We start from the raw sequence: 21,773 nt of genomic DNA, 5'->3' as shown, positions 1-21,773 counted from the left end.
ATTGCTAGTATTGAAGTGACATGAGTGTTGCTAGTATTAAAGTGACATGAGTGTTGCTAGTATTGAAGTGACTTGAGTATTGCTAGTGTTGAGACATCTAAATTGTCACAAAAAGAAAATAGGGGTTCATGTGTTTAGGAATGTGGACACAGAGTGAGTGAAGATGGTATTAATATTGTTCTCCATCATATCTTGGAATAGCAGAACATGGTACATGGATAGCATTTGGCTGCAGCTGGGCAAGAGGTACTATACTGTCACAACTGATGTTTAAAACTTCTATTTGAATAAAGGCAGAAAGTGAAACATTTTAATCACGCTTTCAACTTGCATATAAATTTGTTCAGCTTAATAAATACATTGGGTGGTATGAGGCAATAAAGGGGTGGGGTCATTTAACAGGTTAATGACTTTTGTAATGGATAATGTTGAAGTACATGTATAAAATGGTTTTGAACATAGCTTTGCAGTTGTCTCTCTGACTGAAGGTGTATAGTTGTCAGTAGGATTGGTCAGTTACATTCTTGAAGGTTCTCATATGCAGGTTGGCATCACACCTGTTCAGGTGTAAGCAGGTGGTTTTAGAGCCATATCTCCAGAGATTGAATGTATATTTGGCCCTATATATCTGGTGTGTGTAATTTGGATTTTTAATAATTTTAGTCATATTGCTACAATGTCTTCAGTGTGACAGTTTATTGTGTTTTCTTGCACTGGGGCATCATGCCACGACATGTAGCATGATGTCCCACCCATATACATCATCCTGACACCAGGTTGACCAGCCCTAACACTAACCTCTTAATGCTGAGTGCCAAGTGAGGCTGATGCTGGTATCATTTTTATAAGTCTTTGGTATGATGTTGCTGGGGTTCAAACCTGTGACATATCACAACAGATGCAGTATCTATCTGGACTATATTTAACAACTGTCTGGTATCTAAATAACAAGTTCTTGGAAAAGATTGTCTCTTTTTCTTTTGAAGAAATTCATCAGTTCCATAATTGGTATGAAATATATGGGAACAAAAGTGTCCAGATTGTAGGGAGATCACTGTATATTTGATTGCCAGTGTGATGAGTCGATAGAGAGGTACATTATCGGGTTCAGTTTAAACATAGATCAGTTTATCAGAACTGATCAACCAGTTATTTTATTTGGTTTTTGATATTTTCTCACATTTGAAAAAGTTTTTTTATAATCCATGAATCGAAGGAATGTTATCTTATACAGATGTGTGGAACCAGTAATTGATGACCATTAAAAGTACATGTCAGAAATGGTTGATCACTGAATTAAATAAAATGCTGGGTTTCAATGCATCAGAAATTTTGAAATGAAAACTGCTGTAGCTCAGGTGGTAGAGTAATGGATTTGTAATCCAAGGTTTTGGGTTTGATACCTGCCCAGGCCAGCCCTCGTCTGCTACATTAGTGTGTCCTTGGGAAATGCACTTAGCTTTCATTTCCTCTGCATAACATAGGCTTTAATGTATTAAATTCTCATTCAGACCATCAGAAACAAAGAAATCAAAATTTGTAAAAATAAATTATTCCAAAATACAAAAGTTGAAATGTTCATAAGTTATTGAAAGTCATGATTGAACACTTGATCCTTTTTTTTTTTCTTTCCAACCAGTCTTTGATTATGTTGAATAACCCTCTCCATTTTAATTGTATATAAAATATTTGTTGATTTGTGTAATGTCATGGCAACTCCAACTACATTAGTAACATATATGATTCTGGGTGTTCTCTGGATGTGCATAACAATGTTGGAATTGTGATCCACCCCCAAGGAGTGGAACAGGGTGTGGAGACACACATGTACAAGGGGTGGGGATTGTAATAGTGGAGAACATTGGGTTATTGCTCCATTCACCAGGCTTTTACTTTTGTCTGTCTTTGGTGATGGTAATGACCCTTCATCTTGGTTCATTGTTTCTTCAGCTCCATGATTTTGAGCCAAAATTTAAAGTGTTCATTTGTCATCTTGATGGCTATAAGGAAGTAGATGTTATTTTGTTGTATAATTAACAGTAATGTTTTTGTTCATGTGTCAGAGGACTGCAGCCTAATTGTTTGAGAGGAAGTATCCAATTTACATGCAGCTGATGCACAAGAGCACTTTGCTTGGAAACTGTAAATAAAGCAGATGTTTCTGAGCATCTTGAAAAAGGCAGTGCTTGTTATGAAATCTTTAGCATGTTTTCTTTCATTTGTGTTGAATGCATAATGTTGCCACAAATGCATAAATTCTTTATATTTAGGTAGTATGTTAGATTGGTTGATTTTTTAGTAAAAAGGGGACAAGGGAATATATGAAAATGCATTCAAAGCTGTGCAAGCAGAATGTCATTATATATATATATATATATATATATATATATATATATATATATATATATATATATATATATATATATATATATCATGCATTAAAAATAATATAGCGTATAAAGTATGGTCTTAACAAAAGACATTGCTTCTGTACTCTTCGAGCATTGATAAATCTTCAGTTATTAATCATTATTGAAATGAGAAAATAATGAGGAAAATAGTAATAACCCCCATTTTCTAAATGGATTAAACATGCTATACCCTTTTTATCAAGATCACCTTCTAATTTCTCCTCTCTTTCTGTCTCATGCATTAAGAGACAAACACCTTCCCCCCAAAAAAAATATGGAAGTTGTCACATTGAGAGAGAAAACAGAATTGACCTAGATGAAAATATTGAACTTAGACCAAGTAACCTATGAAAAGTTGCAGTAGCCTGTCTGATTTCTCTCTTTCCCCTGTTTTGGTTGGTCACTCATAATGTCAGTGTGAGCTATGTTGATCCAGATCACTCTGTCTCTCTAAATGTATTTAATGTAGGAGGGTTAAACTGAGAGACTGATTGACTAAAAAAGGAACAGAGGGGTGAATAATAAAAAATAGTCCTAATCAGTCCCCAATCCCATCCCCACTCCACTCCACTCCACTCCACTCCACTGTCTAATTTGGTTGCTCAGTCATCGTATCTGTTTCATCAAAGTAGATCTTCTTCTGGTACATCATTGTAAGTTACAGGTGAAACTGCATGAAACACAAGTGTATTGGATTTATTACCTGTGGCATGCAATGTGTCTATGGACCTATGATGGTAAATCCGACTGGAAAACCCACCAGCAGAGAGAGATGGGGGATAAAAGCAATTAAAGAATTGTATGGTTAGTAACAATTGGAATCAGAACATTAATATTTGAATTATTTTTTGTTGGTTTGTCATTTCTGTTACTCTAATCTAAATTCCTCACTTGTTTCAGTATTCTTGCGGGTGAGTAAATGGCTTCATATTCAATGTTCCATTCAGTATTTGTTGTGCTCCACTTTCTTCATTTCAGATAACTTTCATGTTTAAATCATAAGGGTGGTATAAGGAAATATATATATTATTATTCCTTCTACATGTACTCCTTTAAACACCTGAAGTCTTGTAAGTTTTAATGTATTGTTGACTGACACATAATGACAATATAAAATGGACTGGAAACACTTGCCTGTGGAATATAGACATAGCATTTGCCACTATCATGGCATGAATGTGTGTTATCTTGGCCAGCCTTGTTGGAACATGAGCACTGTTAACAAACTTTGTGTATCAACAGATAGTTGTAAATCTGTCACCTACTGAAGATATATAAATGTACTAAGAATTATCATACCAGGAAGTTTATTTCATAAAGAGAGCATGTTTTGGTATAGTTATATACTCATGGTTTTTGAGGGAACATAATGACTTGTTCATACCCAATACGGATATCTATGACCATATATTGATTGCCTGACATTGCTGGATCATTCGTATTATTCATTCTATTTTCATGTGGGGAAATTATTTACTGTTGTTTGTTGTTGTATAACAGGCTGGATATCACTGACAAACACAAGGAGGATTAAAATAGTTCAGAGTGTTGACTCTCATACTGTATGAGTATCTACAGGACCATTCTGGTGTGTCACTGTATGTCAGGGCCACTGTAAACGTACCTCATTATTAGGTAACCTCAGTTTTAGCGTGGTATACTTTTAAGACTCCTTTGAACAGCATTATAGTCAGGGCTGCTGTAAATGTACTTGCAGGATAAGGTAACTTCACATTTAACTTGGTATACTTTTATAACACCCTAAACATCATATAGTCAGGGCCACTGTAAATGTACCTCATTATAAGTTAACCTCACAGTTTAAATGATATATATTTTTATAATACCATTAAACACCATACAGTCAGGGCCACTGTAAATGTACCTCACTATCGGGTAACCTCACTTTTAACATGGTATAATTTTATAACTCATAACAGTATTATAGTCAGGGTCATTGTAAATGTACCTCAGTATAAGGTAACCTCACTGTTAACATGGAATATGCTTTTTATGACTCCTTTGAACAGTAGTATAGTCCAGGTCACTGTAAATGTACTTCATTATAAGGCAACCTCATTTTTAACATTTTTACTTTTATAATACCATAAGAACACCATATAGTCAGGTGGGTAACTTACGTTTAATGCTTTATACTCTTGTAGCTTCTCTAAACACCATATAGTCCAGGACTGCTCTAACATGTACCTCAGTATAAGACAGCCTAATTCATAACACAGAGCATTTTGTATTGCCCACCCCTTCTTTCTCCACCCCCACCCCAGGCACCATATTGTAGCCAGGACCACTTGAAAATGTTCAGTGTAAGGCACCCTCATGTTTAACATGGTACAATTTATGATGGGCCCATTACTGGTATTGTGAGAAAGCCATTGTAACATCAGTAAGTTTGATTTTTACTAAAGAAAATTGCCATTTTTGATTACAGGTTCAATAGGAATGCTGAGAAAGATGATGCTTGGCAGGTCAAGTGATCATTAAGGAAATGAGTGCAAGGGGAGATAGCCAGTACAGCGGACAGGGAGGCATTGGGGGTTGGTCACTCAATCCCCCTCCAGTACCACCCCGCACCTACCAGCAAATCTCTGGTTCCAATCCCAGCACATGTAAGTTGAATTGTCTGTGTTAAAGTGTAGAGCCACACTCACCATGATTTATAATACAGTAGTTGGTGGACCTTAATTCTCCCATTATTGTCACTTGCTGATGTATTGTAATTTTCCCATCATAACACTTGGAGTAAATTCAGGGTAATAAGAACCTTCTATTTTAGTCATATGACCTTATTTACAGATGGTTCACAAGATGGCAACATCTTGAGCCAGCTACCAGAGCCATATTTACTGCACAAATTACAGCCATTCATAAATCTTTGAACTATATGAACATCTCAAAAAACCGGTTTCATTATCTTCATGGATTCACTTTCCACATTGAATGAATTTGTCAAGTCTTAAATCTGAGAGCCTGTTAATATCCTACATGTAAATATCAAAGAAACATGATTTGCTCATACAGTCTGGAAAAAGTATTCTGTACTGTTCTGTACATTGGTATAAACAGTAAAGAAAGCCAGGTAAAGCAGCCAAAGCTACCCTGCAGTTGCCCATTTCCAAATGGACGGTTCCATATACTACATTCAGATTATATGTAAATCATCATGTTCATCATACTTGGCAAAGTATGTAAAATGAAAACTCCACAGACCAGCTTAAGAACACCAAACTCTCTTTTGGATAGTATCATCCCGTCTATAGAATAAAACACACAGATTAGGTGTTATTGTGTCAGTTGCTTATTGGGCAGGCACACATACCTGACCCATGCAAATCTCCTGAAGGGTGATCCATACCATGCAAATGTCCACTGATAGTGTGGCAACTTCTATCTTATGAAACAAGTATTTTCATGTGAAAATGATGAAGAAATTACGTAAAGATGTACCCCCTGAGAAAATCTTGGACTTTTTGAGGGAATGTAGTTTATATAACAGATTGCAACCCATATATTTTTATTATTTTGCATGGGTTTCCTTTATCTTTCATTTTATATACATTTACAGAATTTAAAACATCTTTACATTTTATATTTTATCATACTGTATTTCATATTTACATTTATTTGGAACAGGTTATTTTACTAAAGTTTGTGTTCAATTCTTCATTTTTTAATTTGTTAAACTTTCCCTTTAGCTGTTACCATATAGTCAATATAGTGATGAGGTGTTGTAAAATGCTATCTACCTACATACTTTTTGAATTGTAATACTCCTGTTAAGTCACAGTTATTGTCTTCTGCTGGTGTATTGTAATAATCCTCAGACTTTGCAATTATTGCACTTGTTGGTGTATCATAATTCTCCCATGAAGTCACAATCATTGTTACTTGTTGGTGTATTTTACTTTTATCAAGTCACATTTGTAGTTATCCCCCAGGTTGCACTCATTGTTGATACATCATAATTCTCATATCAAGTTGTAATCAGTGTCATTAGTCCATGTATCAGAATTGTCCCATCTTGTCACAATCATTATCAGTTATCAGAATTCTCCCATAAAATGACCATCATTGTTACTTTTTGGTGTATTGGATTTCTCCCACGTCACAGTTGTTATCACTTGTTTGTGTACTAGATATCTCCCATCAAGACAGTCATTGTCTTTTGTTGATGCACTTGATACCTCCCATCATGTCACAGTCATTGTCACCTGTTGGTCTACTTGATATCTCCTATTAAGTCACAGTCATTGTCTTTGTTGGTGTATTGGATTTCTCCCATCATGTCACAGTCATTGTCACTTGTTGGTGGACTTGATGTCTCCCATTATGCTGCAATCATTGTCACTTGTTGGTGTATTGGAATTTTCCCATCAAGTCACACTTATTGTCACTTGTTGGTATATTGGGATTTTCCCATCATGTCACAGTCTTTGTCGCTTGTTGGTGTACTTGATATCTCACATCATGTCACAATCATTGTCACGTGTTGATGTACTTGATATCTCACATCATGTCACAATCATTGTCACTTGCTAGTGTATGGTTATTCTCCAATGAAATTGCAGTACTTGGCATACATGTAACCATGATTAAGATTTGGTGTCTGAGTGGTGTAAGGCACTCACCTTTATAATTCACTGACATCTTACCTCTTGAACAGAGGTGGGTTTGAGTCTTTGGCTAGGTCATTGTGGGTATGTAAGAAATCTTGCCAGTAGGATAAGTAGTTCTTTCTGGTACCTTCTCAGGGCTTTCCTTCACCAGATATACTGGCTACCATATATAACCCAGTGTATCCTCGTGAGATGAATGACTCAGAGAGTAAAAAATCCCCATGCTGTCGAAATTGGGGGTCAGACTGAGTAAACAACAAACTTTGGTATTAAAACTGGGTCAAATTAAAATTGTAAGGGTCCCTGTAGCATAAATGAGGGTAAAGGGAAACACTGTAGCCTTTCATCTGCTGAAAAATGGCATTAAATCTATAGCATCAACAACATGTATTTCATTTGTATTCATGTTGATGCCAGTAAAGTTGCAATATAGTCCTGTACATACAATTAAATCCTAATTTAATGTTATGCATGTTTAAAGCTTGATTGATCCTCATTTCTGGTAAGGTACGGTATGTTTAAGATATGACTAAATCAAGTGAGTGGGTGAAAATATGCTGGTAATATTCTATTGTGCAGATTAGGTAAATGTGTTACAGACAAGCAATACTCCTATACTACATTCTGCTATTATTAGGTCCATTCTGCACACTGTTCAATTAACAATGAATAAAAGAACATATCAAGTGCTCATGGAGGTGATTTTAATTCAGATAGATCTAGCATAGTTTGGAATTCAGAAAAAAAGATGATATAGTCATATAGTCATCAGTTTTTTTATTGTGCTTATTATTACATGTAGATAGCAACAATCAGATGACCTGATACAATTTCTTATTGTAATAATGCTCCAGCACTTTTTGAAGAAACTGTGATATCATCTTTGTGTGCATTTGCATATCAGTGGTTTGATGTGCAACAATGACATGCAATTCATTAACTAGTGTTACAGGTCATATACCTGGGGAGTACATTATTGTACAGATGCAGGTGGAAAACACTAGTTTCTGTGGAAAACTTATTTGAGGACACATGGTTCTGTGGAAAACTAGTTTGAGTAGGACATTTTGCCTTTGGGAATACACCATTGTACAGATTATGTGGCTTACTTGTTTGAGTGGGACACCAGGTTCTGTTGATCACTTGTTTGAGGGTGATGCTAGGTGCTAATGATCACTTGTTTGAGTGGGACACCAGGTCATGTGGATCACATGCTTGAGATAAAGAATTCAGACTTTGGGGATAGGATTGGGGTGGTCGTTGAGTGGGACACCAGGTTCTGTGGATCACTTGCTTGAGATAAAGAATTCAGACAGACTTTGGGGATAGGATTGGGGTGGTAATTGAGTGGGACACCAGGTTCTGTGGATCACATGCTTGGGATAAAGAATTCAGACAGACTTTGGGGATAGGATTAAGGTGGTCATTGAGTGGGACACCAGGTTCTGTGGATCAAATGCTTGAGATAAAAAATTCAGACAGACTTTGGGGATAGGATTAGGGTGGTCATTGAGTGGGACACCAGGTTCTGTGGATCGCATGCTTGAGATAAAGAATTCAGACAGACTTTGAGGATAGGATTAGGGTGGTCATTGAGTGGGACACCAGGTTCTGTGGATCACATGCTTGAGATAAAGAATTCAGACAAACTTTGGGGATAGGATTAGGGTGGTCATTGAGTGGGACACCAGGTTCTGTGGATCACATGCTTGAGATAAAGAATTCAGACAGACTTTGGGGATAGGATTGGGGTGGTAGTTTTAGACTTGGGCAACTCTTTGGCAGTTTTGCTCTGTTATTGGTGGTAAATGGGAATGAAGACCTAAGAAACATAGTTGAAGATGCATTAGTGGAGGAGACACCTAGTTTTGACAATCGATTTATTTTCCTGTTGTCTACATCTTTCTTACAGTATATCTTGTAATATGTATGGGTGCTTGACTGCACTGTGATGTGATTACATACATCTCATTGATCTATATTAATTTCTGTTTCATGGCCTCTAATGTTGACAATTATCTGTATTGATTACGTTTATGACCCCAAATTTTGACATATTTTTAAAAATGTATATTCATTTTTGTTTCATGGCCTCTAATGTTGACATTTATCTATATTGATTTCTGTTTTATGACCCCAAATTTTGACATTTTTAAAAATGTATATTCATTTTTGTTTCATGGCCTCTAATGTTGACATTTATCTATATTAATTTTTGTTTCATGGCCCCTCATTTTGATATTTATCTGTATTAATTTATTTCATGGTCCCTAATTTTGACATTTATCTTTATTGATCATTTATCGTTTTGTTTCATGGCCCCAAAAAGTTTGACATTTTATCCTCGATTAAACTGCTGATAGTGCAGGGTTCCAAATATAAAGTAGGAAGAAGCAATTTGTGCTGGGTTTTTTAATGTTTATTTTTTGCTACCCATTGAAATATCAAGTCAAACATTTTGGCTAACAAGAATTTTGACAAGAACTCTTGTGGCACAAGGTTTGACTTTTTTTTTTACAACTACAATACTAACATATGTAACTAGGCAAAGTTTGGATATTTCTGGTGTTTTCTTCAGATTGAAAGTTGACTAACAATTGGATTATTTCATGCAATTTTCTACCTAGCATATTCACAGCTATGACAAAGATGATCATTTATCAAATAGTATTGTTTGAATAGCTCCCATAAGATATGGATCAGTTGAATGCCATTTCCACCTAAAAGTAATTCATTGTCCTACATGCTCAGTATATCCATGTAGTTCACTTGTAGCCAGTTTTTTTTATTCCATTATGCATACCACATATGCAAGCATTTTTCTTTACCCCAGAAATCTGTCCCTTTGCATATATTTGTGTAAACAAACAGCTGATTTAAATGTCTAGTCTCATATTATTGTCTTACACCACTTACATTATTGATAAAATAAATTAAAAAGACACATGACTGTGTAGTGTGTAAACAAGCATGTTGAACCAGTCAAACTTTCTGTTGTAGCAGGTGCCTGTTTGTTTATTTCTTGCATAAAATCAAGTGTTCAGATAATATCAGATAGACATTAAAAATGTCAGGGAAAATGACATTAAGAAATGTGCTTTATTGACATAATCAGTACCATGCATGGAAGAAATTGATGTACCATAAATAAAAGGCTGAGAATTGAGAATCACTCAAATTTTTTTAGTCATAATTTAGTTGAGGAAATCTTGAGTTATTTCATTATTATCAAATATGTTAATACATTTATTATGGCACAAAATATTGTTAGATGTCATTATTTTCTATCAGATGGGAGTCAGAGTCTGCAAGGTTACACAGGTCAGAGAACAAGTCCATTTATTCAAATTCTTGATGGTTACCAGGCAGCATCTTATGTTAATCAAGGAACAAGTTATGGTTGCAATGTCAGCAACCAGTCAGGACAGACTGATTCTATACTACATCATCAACAGAGCAGACCACAAGATGTTACAGTGAACAGACAGAGACAGTCCATGCCATTAATATCATTGTCACCTCAGGAGGAAAAATCAGGGATATTACCAAAGAATGATGCCTTTTGTACACATATAATGGACCTGGAAGGAATAGATTTTAATCATGTGCCCAGTCAAAATGAAAAGTCTGCCAAAATGTTAAGTTCGTCCTTGGAGGATATTTCTCAACAAAAAAGCAATAATTTGTATCCTGATATTAGTGGTGCCTTTAAAGAGTTGAGAAATGAACAAAAGATGAGTGGTCCACAGAAAACAGAATGGAATTCAAAATTTAATATCCCTAATTTTAACGTGTCTATGCCAAGAAGCTATGGCTGGGATCCAAATCTGTTAAGTGCTGGCAATAGAAGTGTCCTTACTCCATCAGTTCCTGTAATTTCACCAACTTACATTCCTAATGTACAAGGCTGTAGTTATGGAAATGTGCCTGGGTATGATTTGCAAGGGCATTCGATGAACCCTTTCCTTAGGGGTCAGTTGGACCCTTGGGGGCAACCAGTGACAAATCAAAGTGCAATAAAAAGGACCCAAAGCTCATCCAGTACAAAGCTTGATTCATGGAATCAGGAGAGGTGTTCTTTTAATGACTTTGATGACAAGGAGGATAACGTTGATTTTCAAGCACCTCCAAGGAAAAATAGTGATTTAATTGAATTGGGGTTTGAAGGGATAATGACACATGAGGAAAAAGAATATTTCTCACTGGAATACTTCGATCCCCTGCATCAGAAAGCAAGAAGTGACTCTCTTTCTATGAGAGATGGTCGATTATATTCTTTTGCCAAACCTCCAGAGGATACTGACTCATCTATTGCAGAGAAAAGCACAGCATGGGTGACTTTTGATGATGATGGTTTTTTTACATCAGAGACTGTTGAAAGCTCAGAGAAAGATTCCATTGTAGAGAAAAAGGAAAGTTTAGAAGGAGAGAGTAATGCTTCAGACCTGAAGGTATAGTTTTCATTCATGCCTTTGACAGCTTTCAGTCAGTTTAATCAAGTTTTCACTACAATATGCTATATAATATCCATAATCTGATAAATCAGCCCCCAAATGTTTATTGTTTTGTTGGGTGGTTTGGGGTATAGTACCATCTGTTTATAAAACATCAATTTATTATAGATAGATTGATCCACAACACAAGAGTGCATACATTGTTAGACAATTATTGCTATTTTCTCATGGCTTTTAAATGATGGTCGGTTGAAGGAACCTTTTTAGTAGTTGGTACAGCATATATCCGTAACAGATCTGATGTTTGACAACTTGTAAATCTATGTGTAATGGCACAGCCTTAGTTCCTGATACCATTTTAAATTACTGGGTTCCATGAACAGCTGTTATATCATTATAGATTATCAATCGGATAATGACTATACTTGGTTGAAATGGTTGATGGTCATTATGGGGGCGCTCACCAGTTATTATGTACTTTTGAGAGAGTGACGTATGTAAGGTGAAGTTGTTCGCATTTAAAACATGCAAAATGGAGAGAATGTTGGCATACCTCTATGCTACATTAATGTAATGCGGATGATATTTCTTTGGATATTGTACTTTTGGAAATTGTTCATGATTTAAGCACACTGCTAACTAAAATGACTGCTCCCTTGTGCTAAAAAATCAGCCAGAATTAGTCTAAAGTAAACGATCCATAGCAGCTGTTAAAATAGGGAAAATGAATTTTGCCAGACTAGACAATACCAGCTTCTGAAAGTGCAATGAATGAATTACCAAATATATAAAATGTAAAAAAAGTTATTGGCTCTTTTTTATACAATTTACCTCTGAAGTTCAGGAAGTGAAAATGACTAAGTACAGCTAGCACTTTTTTGAAAGGTGCACATCTTGAGTAAGGCCAAGCTGTATACTCTATATCCCTGATTACACCCGTCAATCATACATTAAAATAAAGGGAATTAAAGGTTCTTTGAATTATACTTAAGATGTACAAGGTCTTTTTTAAATAGCCAGTTTAACCAGTGAGGAAAGCCAGGGAAATTCTTTTTCTTTAAAATTCGAACCCTATGCAAAATACGATACTGTAGAGCACCACCTATATCACTGTTATTACTGTTTAGCGATGTGCAAAAAAATCTGCAAATATGGTTGGATTAATTTGCAGCATTTTGAGCATTGGATTCACAGTTCAAACTGATATGTCTATTTTGTAATTTGATGTGTTGTACCATGGTAATAGTCACACAACAAGATATTCATCACATGAGTCACATGACCAAAACAGCCATTTTTTGAATGAGCAAAGTTATTTGTGATTGGTTACTAGATATTCATAGCACAATCTATTATTCACCTATGGATAGGTGACAGGAGGTAGGATTACATTATTCCATATGGATTTAAAAGTCCAACATCAAATTTAATTGGAAATATACTGCACAGATCATTGAAATGCCCCTTCAATCAACTGATACTGGGACCCTTGAGAAATACACAGTGATCACATGATGATGACAAATCTATTTTCAGTTTTTTATGAACAGGTGAGATCAGTCTCCAAACCACCCAACAAACCAGTATGGATTTGGTGGTTGATTTATCTGACATCTGTCAGTACAGTACATTATTAAATCTGTCAACAAATACTGCTTTTCTTTTCTTTTTTTTTAACAGACTCATTTGTCTGCAGCAGTTGAGTATTTATCCAAAAAAATCAAAAACTGGTAACCTTTTGTGTAAATATTATGAAAAACTAATATGAAATAGAAGTGCCACGGTCTGCTCAATTCCCGTACACACTGATGCATAGGCAGTTACTTATTTTGAAAGGAAAGCTACCAAATATACAATACTAATGTTGATCACATTTTTCTTCTTCTTCCAGCGATATGAAAAGTTGCAGACAAAGTTTTTTGTGGATGAGGAGTCTGCTGCATTTTGTCAGATGGTTGCAGAGTAAGAATCATTTTATACTCTAAATATATGAAATTGATCTTTTACATGTGTCTGAAACAGTGATAGGTGGTACATGTGTTGGAACCTGTATGTTAACTTATACTAGAGTCAGAATAATGTACAAGTACATATGTTGGAACCTGTGTGTTAACTTATACTAGAGTCAGAATAATGTACAAGTACATGTGTTGGAACCTGTATGTTAACTTATACTAGAGTCAGAATAAAGTACAAGTACATGTGTTGGAACCTGTATGTTAATTTATACTGGAGTCAGAAAAATGTACAAGTACATATGTTGGAACCTGTGTGTTAACTTATACTAGAGTCAGAATAATGTACAAGTACATGTGTTGGAACCTGTATGTTAACTTATACTAGAGTCAGAATAAAGTACAAGTACATGTGTTGGAACCTGTATGTTAACTTATACTAGAGTCAGAATAATGTACAAGTACATGTGTTGGAACCTGTATGTTAACTTATACTAGAGTCAGAATAATGTACAAGTACATATGTTGGAACCTGTGTGTTAACTTATACTAGAGTCAGAATAATGTACAAGTACATGTGTTGGAACCTGTATGTTAACTTATACTAGAGTCAGAATAAAGTACAAGTACATGTGTTGGAACCTGTATGTTAACTTACGCTAGAGTCAGAATAATGTACAAGTAAATGTGTTGGAACCTATATGTTAATTTATACTGGAGTCAGAATAATGTACAAGTACATGTGTTGGAACCTGTGTGTTAACTTATACTAGAATCAGAATAATGTACAAGTACATGTGTTGGAACCTGTATGTTAATTTATACTGGAGTCAGAAAAATGTACAAGTACATATGTTGGAACCTGTATGTTAACTTACGCTAGAGTCAGAATAATGTACAAGTACATGTGTTGGAACCTGTATGTTAATTTATACTGGAGTCAGAATAATGTACAAGTACATGTGTTGGAACCTGTGTGTTAACTTATACTAGAATCAGAATAATGTACAAGTACATATGTTGGAACCTGTATGTTAACTTACGCTAGATTCAGAATAATGTACAAGTACATGTGTTGGAACCTGTATGTTAATTTATACTGGAGTCAGAAAAATGTACAAGTACATATGTTGGAACCTGTATGTTAACTTACGCTAGAGTCAGAATAATGTACAAGTACATGTGTTGGAACCTGTATGTTAACTTACGCTAGAGTCAGAATAATGTACATGTGTTGGAAGTTGTATTAAGGGCTTTCCTTGTCTTCTGTACACAGTCACATACCGTCAGTGTTGGAAGTTGTATTAAGGGCTTTCCTTGTCTTCTGTACACAGTCACATACCGTCAGTGTTGGAAGTTGTGTTAAGGGCTTTCCTTGTCTTCTGTACACAGTCACATACTGTCAGTGTTGGAAGTTGTGTTAAGGGCTTTCCTTGTCTTCTGTACACAGTCACATACCGTCAGTGTTGGAAGTTGTATTAAGGGCTTTCCTTGTCTTCTGTACACAGTCACATACCGTCAGTGTTGGAAGTTGTATTAAGGGCTTTCCTTGTCTTCTGTACACAGTCACATACCGTCAGTGTTGGAAGTTGTGTTAAGGGCTTTCCTTGTCTTCTGTACACAGTCACATACCGTCAGTGTTGGAAGTTGTATTAAGGGCTTTCCTTGTCTTCTGTACACAGTCACATACCGTCACTTTCCTTGTCTTCTGTACACAGTCACATACCGTCAGTGTTGGAAGTTGTATTAAGGGCTTTCCTTGTCTTCTGTACACAGTCACATACCGTCAGTGTTGGAAGTTGTGTTAAGGGCTTTCCTTGTCTTCTGTACACAGTCACATACCGTCAGTGTTGGAAGTTGTATTAAGGGCTTTCCTTGTCTTCTGTACACAGTCACATACCGTCAGTGTTGGAAGTTGTATTAAGGGCTTTCCTTGTCTTCTGTACACAGTCACATACCGTCAGTGTTGGAAGTTGTATTAAGGGCTTTCCTTGTCTTCTGTACACAGTCACATACCGTCAGTGTTGGAAGTTGTATTAAGGGCTTTCCTTGTCTTCTGTACACAGTCACATACCGTCAGTGTTGGAAGTTGTATTAAGGGCTTTCCTTGTCTTCTGTACACAGTCACATACCGTCAGTGTTGGAAGTTGTGTTAAGGGCTTTCCTTGTCTTCTGTACACAGTCACATACCATCAGTGTTGGAAGTTGTGTTAAGGGCTTTCCTTGTCTTCTGTACACAGTCACATACCATCAGTGTTGGAAGTTGTGTTAAGGGCTTTGCTTGTCTTCTGTACACAGTCACATACCGTCAGTGTTGGAAGTTGTATTAAGGGCTTTCCTTGTCTTCTGTACACAGTCACATACCGTCAGTGTTGGAAGTTGTATTAAGGGCTTTCCTTGTCTTCTGTACACAGTCACATACCGTCAGTGTTGGAAGTTGTATTAAGGGCTTTCCTTGTCTTCTGTACACAGTCACATACCGTCAGTGTTGGAAGTTGTATTAAGGGCTTTCCTTGTCTTCTGTACACAGTCACATACCGTCAGTGTTGGAAGTTGTGTTAAGGGCTTTCCTTGTCTTCTGTACACAGTCACATACTGTCAGTGTTGGAAGTTGTGTTAAGGGCTTTCCTTGTCTTCTGTACACAGTCACATACCGTCAGTGTTGGAAGTTGTATTAAGGGCTTTCCTTGTCTTCTGTACACAGTCACATACCGTCAGTGTTGGAAGTTGTGTTAAGGGCTTTCCTTGTCTTCTGTACACAGTCACATACCGTCAGTGTTGGAAGTTGTGTTAAGGGCTTTCCTTGTCTTCTGTACACAGTCACATACCGTCAGTGTTGGAAGTTGTATTAAGGGCTTTCCTTGTCTTCTGTACACAGTCACATACCGTCACTTTCCTTGTCTTCTGTACACAGTCACATACCGTCAGTGTTGGAAGTTGTGTTAAGGGCTTTCCTTGTCTTCTGTACACAGTCACATACCGTCAGTGTTGGAAGTTGTATTAAGGGCTTTCCTTGTCTTCTGTACACAGTCACATACCGTCAGTGTTGGAAGTTGTATTAAGGGCTTTCCTTGTCTTCTGTACACAGTCGCATACCGTCACTTTCCTTGTCTTCTGTACACAGTCACATACTGTCAGTGTTGATCTACTCAGTTAAAGCCAAAGAAAATCAAAGCAGTTACTATACATAATGAATTTCAATTAGTAAGTGACATAAATATTCAGCTTGCCCGTGATTTCGGATGAAATTTGATAAATAAATGTGTGATACAGATTATTTTTTATAAAAAAATCAATGAAGCTTTGTTAATGTGGTGTGATCTGAAGTTTTATAGTAGCCAGAATTATTTATTTGAAGAACTATTCTTCCAGAGTTGCATTTTAATTCTTTCTCCTCAGTGATAATTTGTCTTAGAAATTTTAATCAAGATTAGGGATAAACATACTGTAATCACTTTTCAACATGTATTCTATTAATATTCTTTTGGGAATCATCAATGTGTACATGGCTGTGTCATAGTCAGGAAATCATAAAATTGTGTAGATTGTTGCCAATTAATACAAAGTGATAGATGTAAGAAGAAAAATATGAATTGAAGCATGATGTTAATAATGGATGAAATTGTGACATCTTATGATGGAATTATCCAGTTGATGCAGATGATGTGTTAAGAAGCTTGTGGCATGTTTAGGGTAGTTAGGCTCCCACATGTCACTGACCTGTTAGGGCCCTGCTTAGCAAATTCCTTCCATGTTTCAGGTAGCTGGGGATCCCACTTGACAGATAGTTAGGGTCCAACTTGACCAAGTTCTCTGTCTTTTAAGTAGTTAGGGTCCAACCTGACCAAGTCCAATGCCTTTTAAGTAGCTAGGGTCCAACCTGACCAAGTCCTCTGTCTTTTAAGTAGTTTGGGTCCAATTTGACCATGTCCTCTACCTTTGAAGTAGTTAGGGTCCAGCTTGACCAAGTACTCTGCCTTTTAAGTAGTTAGGGGCTAACTTGACCATGTCCTCTGTTTAGTTAGGGTCCAACTTAACCATGTCCTTTGCCTTTTAAGTAGTTAGGGTCCAACTAGAAAATGTCCTCTGTCTTTTAATTAGTTAGGGTCCAACTTGATCATGTCCTCTGTTTAGTTAGGGTACAACCTGACCATGTCCTGTCCTTTAAGTAGTTAGGGTCCAACCTGACCATGTCCTGTCTTTTAAGTAGTTAGGGTCCAACCTGACCATGTCCTGTCTTTTAAGTAGTTAGGGTACAACCTGACCATGTCCTCTGTCTTTTAAGTAGTTAGGGTACAACCTGACCATGTCCTGTCCTTTAAGTAGTTAGGGTCCAACCTGACCATGTCCTGTCTTTTAAGTAGTTAGGGTCCAACCTGACCATGTCCTGTCTTTTAAGTAGTTAGGGTCCAACCTGACCATGTCCTGTCTTTTAAGTAGTTAGGGTCCAACCTGACCATGTCCTGTCTTTTAAGTAGTTAGGGTCCAACCTGACCATGTCCTGTCTTTTAAGTAGTTAGGGTCCAACCTGACCATGTCCTGTCTTTTAAGTAGTTAGGGTCCAACCTGACCATGTCCTGTCTTTTAAGTAGTTAGGGTCCAACCTGACCATGTCCTGTCTTTTAAGTAGTTAGGGTACAACCTGACCATGTCCTGTCTTTTAAGTACATGTAGTTAGGGTACAACTTGACCGTGTCCTCTGTTTTTTAAGTAGTTAGGGTCCAACTTGACCATATCCTTTGCCTTTTAAGTTGTTAGGGTCCAACTAGACAAATCTTCCATCATTTCAATAGTTATGATTCCACTTCACAAAATTCCATCATTTCAAATAGTTATGATTCCACTTCACAAATCTTCCCTCATTTCAAATAGTTATGGTTCCACTTCACAAATCTTTTCTCATTTCAGATACTTATGGTTTCACTTCCACAAAGTCTTTCCACATTTCAAGTAGCTATGGTTCCACTTCACAAAGTCTTTCCACATTTCAAGTAGCTATGGTTCCACTTCCACAAAGTCTTCCCACATTTCAAGTAGTTATGGTTCCACTTCACAAAGTCTTTTACATTTCAAGTAGTTATGGTTCCACTTCACAAAGTCTTCCCACAATTGAAGTAGTTATGGTTCCACTTCACAAAGTCTTCCCTTTATTTCAAGTAGCTATGGTTCCACTAAACAATGTCTTATGTAGTTATGGTTCCACTTCACAGTCTTCCCACATTTCAAGTAGTTGGGGCATAGCTTGATAAAGTCCACTCAAAGTTCAGGTAGTTAGGACCACTACACAATATTGGTGAAGTCACATAGTCATCACACATTGCCCATCCATTAGTCAGTATTTCTAGTTGTCTTTCCTTCCATCTATCATTTGGTTTCTGCAGGAGGAAGTTTTACTGGGACTAGTTGGATATTAAAAAATGTAGTTTGCTGCTTTATATCCATGAGACCTAGAATGATTTAGATTTTCATTTTCCCCAAGTCATGATTTAGATTGCTCCACCTCTTAACTTTGGGTTGATTTAGATTGCTCCACCTCTTAACTTTGGGTTCCATGACATGATTTAGATTGCTCCACCTCTTAACTTTGGGTTCCATGACATGATTTAGATTGCTCCACCTCTTACCTTTGGGTTCCATGGCATGATTTAGATTGCTCTACCTCTTAACTTTGGGTTCCAAGTCATGATTTAGATTGCTCCACCTCTTACCTTTGGGTTCCATGACATGATTTAGATTGCTCCACCTCTTAACTTTGGGTTCCATGACATGATTTAGATTGCTCCACCTCTTACCTTTGGGTTCCATGGCATGATTTAGATTGCTCTACCTCTTAACTTTGGGTTCCAAGTCATGATTTAGATTGCTCCACCTCTTACCTTTGGGTTCCATGGCATGATTTAGATTGCTCCACCTCTTACCTTTGGGTTCCATGGCATGATTTAGATTGCTCCACCTCTTAACTTTGGGTTCCATGGCATGATTTAGATTGCTCCACCTCTTAACTTTGGGTTCCATGGCATGATTTAGATTGCTCCACCTCTTAACTTTGGGTTGATTTAGATTGCTTCACCTCTTAACTTTGGGTTCCATGACATGATTTAGATTGCTCCACCTCTTAACTTTGGGTTCCATGACATGATTTAGATTGCTCCACCTCTTACCTTTGGGTTCCATGGCATGATTTAGATTGCTCCACCTCTTAACTTTGGGTTCCATGGCATGATTTAGATTGCTCCACCTCTTAACTTTGGGTTCCAAAGCACATCTTTACTGAAGCTCTATGGATTTCTTCAAAATATGGCATGCAGTTTTATAATGGTGAGATCGTGAAAAGCTTGATTTTCAGTTTTCCAGGGCATTATTTGCAGGAATTGTAGCCCCAGATTGCCTCTGCTGCTAAGTTTGGTTTCTGCAACATAGTTTGACCCTGGGTTGGAGGATTTCTACCAGTTTGTCATCAGGCTTTTTATACTGATGAGACCTTAAGTGAGTTTGATTTCCAGCATTCCAGGTGATTTGTAGGAGTTATGCACCCCTGATTCTCTGACTTAAGCTTCACAACATGACTTTACCAAGGATTGTTGGATTTCATCTAGATTTAATATACATCTTTATATTGATAGGATATAAATTTAAAAAAAAATCAGACTCCAAAACCTTTGTCTGTGCAGCATAACCATGCTTTGGAATATTGGATTTTAATCAAATTTTCTATGGAGCTTTACAGTGATGAGATTGCAGATGAGCTTAATTTTAGACATCTTTTATTCCTTGAGATTGTACAGTTGAACATCATTAATTATGGAGTGATTGCCCTTTTTGCAAACTGTGGTTTTTATGTGAGTTTGATCCAGGATTTCAAATTTATGTTATATTATACATTAAAGTATAGAACTCTAGCATGAGTTTGTTTGCCAGCATTTTAATTAGTCATCTCTTTTTAGACTTTGCCCATTATTGCTGGACATCCTCCCATTTCTTTGCACACAGTTCTTCATTTTAACCCAGCTGAGAGAATTTTAGAACGAGGAGTCCATCATATGCACTGCACCTGTCATAAGAAACCCTTGTTCACAAAGAGATGTTTCGTGACAGGCATCTTGTGAACTATTTTTGCATTAATATTTTCATTGATGTTTTAGGTCAATATTTTCATGCACAATAATAGTTTGCCATTCATTTATGTTACTGGAAGTCCCTTAACTCAAGGTATGACTATACTTTTAATATCAGCAAATTACAAGTGTGAGTACTTTCTTAGAGGCTTCCTGTACATTACTTTGGTTTGGTGTATGTTATTTAGTGCTGAGGCACTTAGAATAAGGGTTTGCCGAAGGCCACACTGTGGTTAAGGAATCATGTTTTTGCTTTTGTATGCTGATACTTTATGCATTTATTTTCAGCCTAAAGGGAAAATACAAGTTTACTGATAGGACAACCAATCTAGGATTCATTGTCAGCCCAATGTGTGATAAGCAACAGGAGTCCCTCTCAGTTAAAATCATTATACATACCGACTTTTCAGAAGATCCATTTATATTTACTAGTGATGGTATGTATACTAGTCATATCACTATCTTTTCCATCTTTGTTAAAATAATATTACATATTGATTTCTTCATCAAATACATTACCTGATCATACTCTGTTAGGAGTACATCCACAACCTCAAAAATCACCACTCCGGTGGCCTAGTGGTTAGAGTGTCTGCCTCTGATGTGGAAAGTTGTGATTTCAGACCCAGACCAAGTCAAACCAAAGACTTATAATAATGGTACTAACAGCTGCCATGCTTGGTGCTCAGCATTAATAGGCTAGTGTTAGGACTGGTTGGCCTGGTGTCAGGTTAATGTGACTGGGTGAGACATTATGCTAAATGTCTGTGGCATGATGCCTCAGTGCTAGACATGACTATAAACTGCCACACGGCAGACATTGTAGTGATATGACTGAAAAATTGTAAAGCTACATTGAAAATCAAAATCACACACACACCTCAGAAATCTAATCCTTGCAAGCTAAAAAGGACATTTACAAAGTCCTTTGACTTGTTTTAGCCACAGAAATGCTAAAAATTCATTTACTTGTCAAGGTGGAAGTAAGACGAGGGGTCTCTGCTTGGATCAAGGGATGTCATCAATCAGCAGTTACTATTTCAGCTTGTGCCATATGAACATGCTTTTTATTGAGTGAGTTTTCTCACTTTGGAACTAAACTCTGTTTTTCCATCTATTTCTCATTCCCTATCTTCAGTGATGATGAATATTTACATGCCATTTGTCTTATTGGTAATACAGTAGGCTTACCAGTGCCTTCTTA

General features: G+C 36.7%; 1 protein-coding gene across 2 annotated transcripts in view; it reads left to right on the top strand.

Moving 5' to 3' along the window:
• Positions 1–21,773, top strand: part of LOC149792439 (phosphatidylinositol 4-phosphate 3-kinase C2 domain-containing subunit alpha-like) — a 184,372-nt gene that overhangs the window by 7,585 nt on the left and 155,014 nt on the right. For both annotated transcript variants that reach the window (XM_089971011.1, XM_089971010.1), the window contains exons 2-5: positions 4,861–5,038; positions 10,337–11,496; positions 13,391–13,461; positions 20,858–21,006. In XM_089971011.1, the coding sequence (XP_089827137.1) occupies positions 4,918–5,038; positions 10,337–11,496; positions 13,391–13,461; positions 20,858–21,006 (1,501 nt within the window). In that variant the 5' untranslated portion in view covers positions 4,861–4,917. The remainder of the gene's footprint in view (positions 1–4,860; positions 5,039–10,336; positions 11,497–13,390; positions 13,462–20,857; positions 21,007–21,773) is intronic.

The sequence above is a fragment of the Sinohyriopsis cumingii genome, chromosome 9 (genome assembly GCF_028554795.1).
Source record: "Sinohyriopsis cumingii isolate HCF-2022 chromosome 9, ASM2855479v2, whole genome shotgun sequence".
Taxonomy (NCBI): domain Eukaryota; kingdom Metazoa; phylum Mollusca; class Bivalvia; order Unionida; family Unionidae; genus Sinohyriopsis; species Sinohyriopsis cumingii.
The sequence above is the reverse complement of the archived record's forward strand: the minus strand, read 5'-3'. Positions and strand labels throughout refer to the sequence as shown.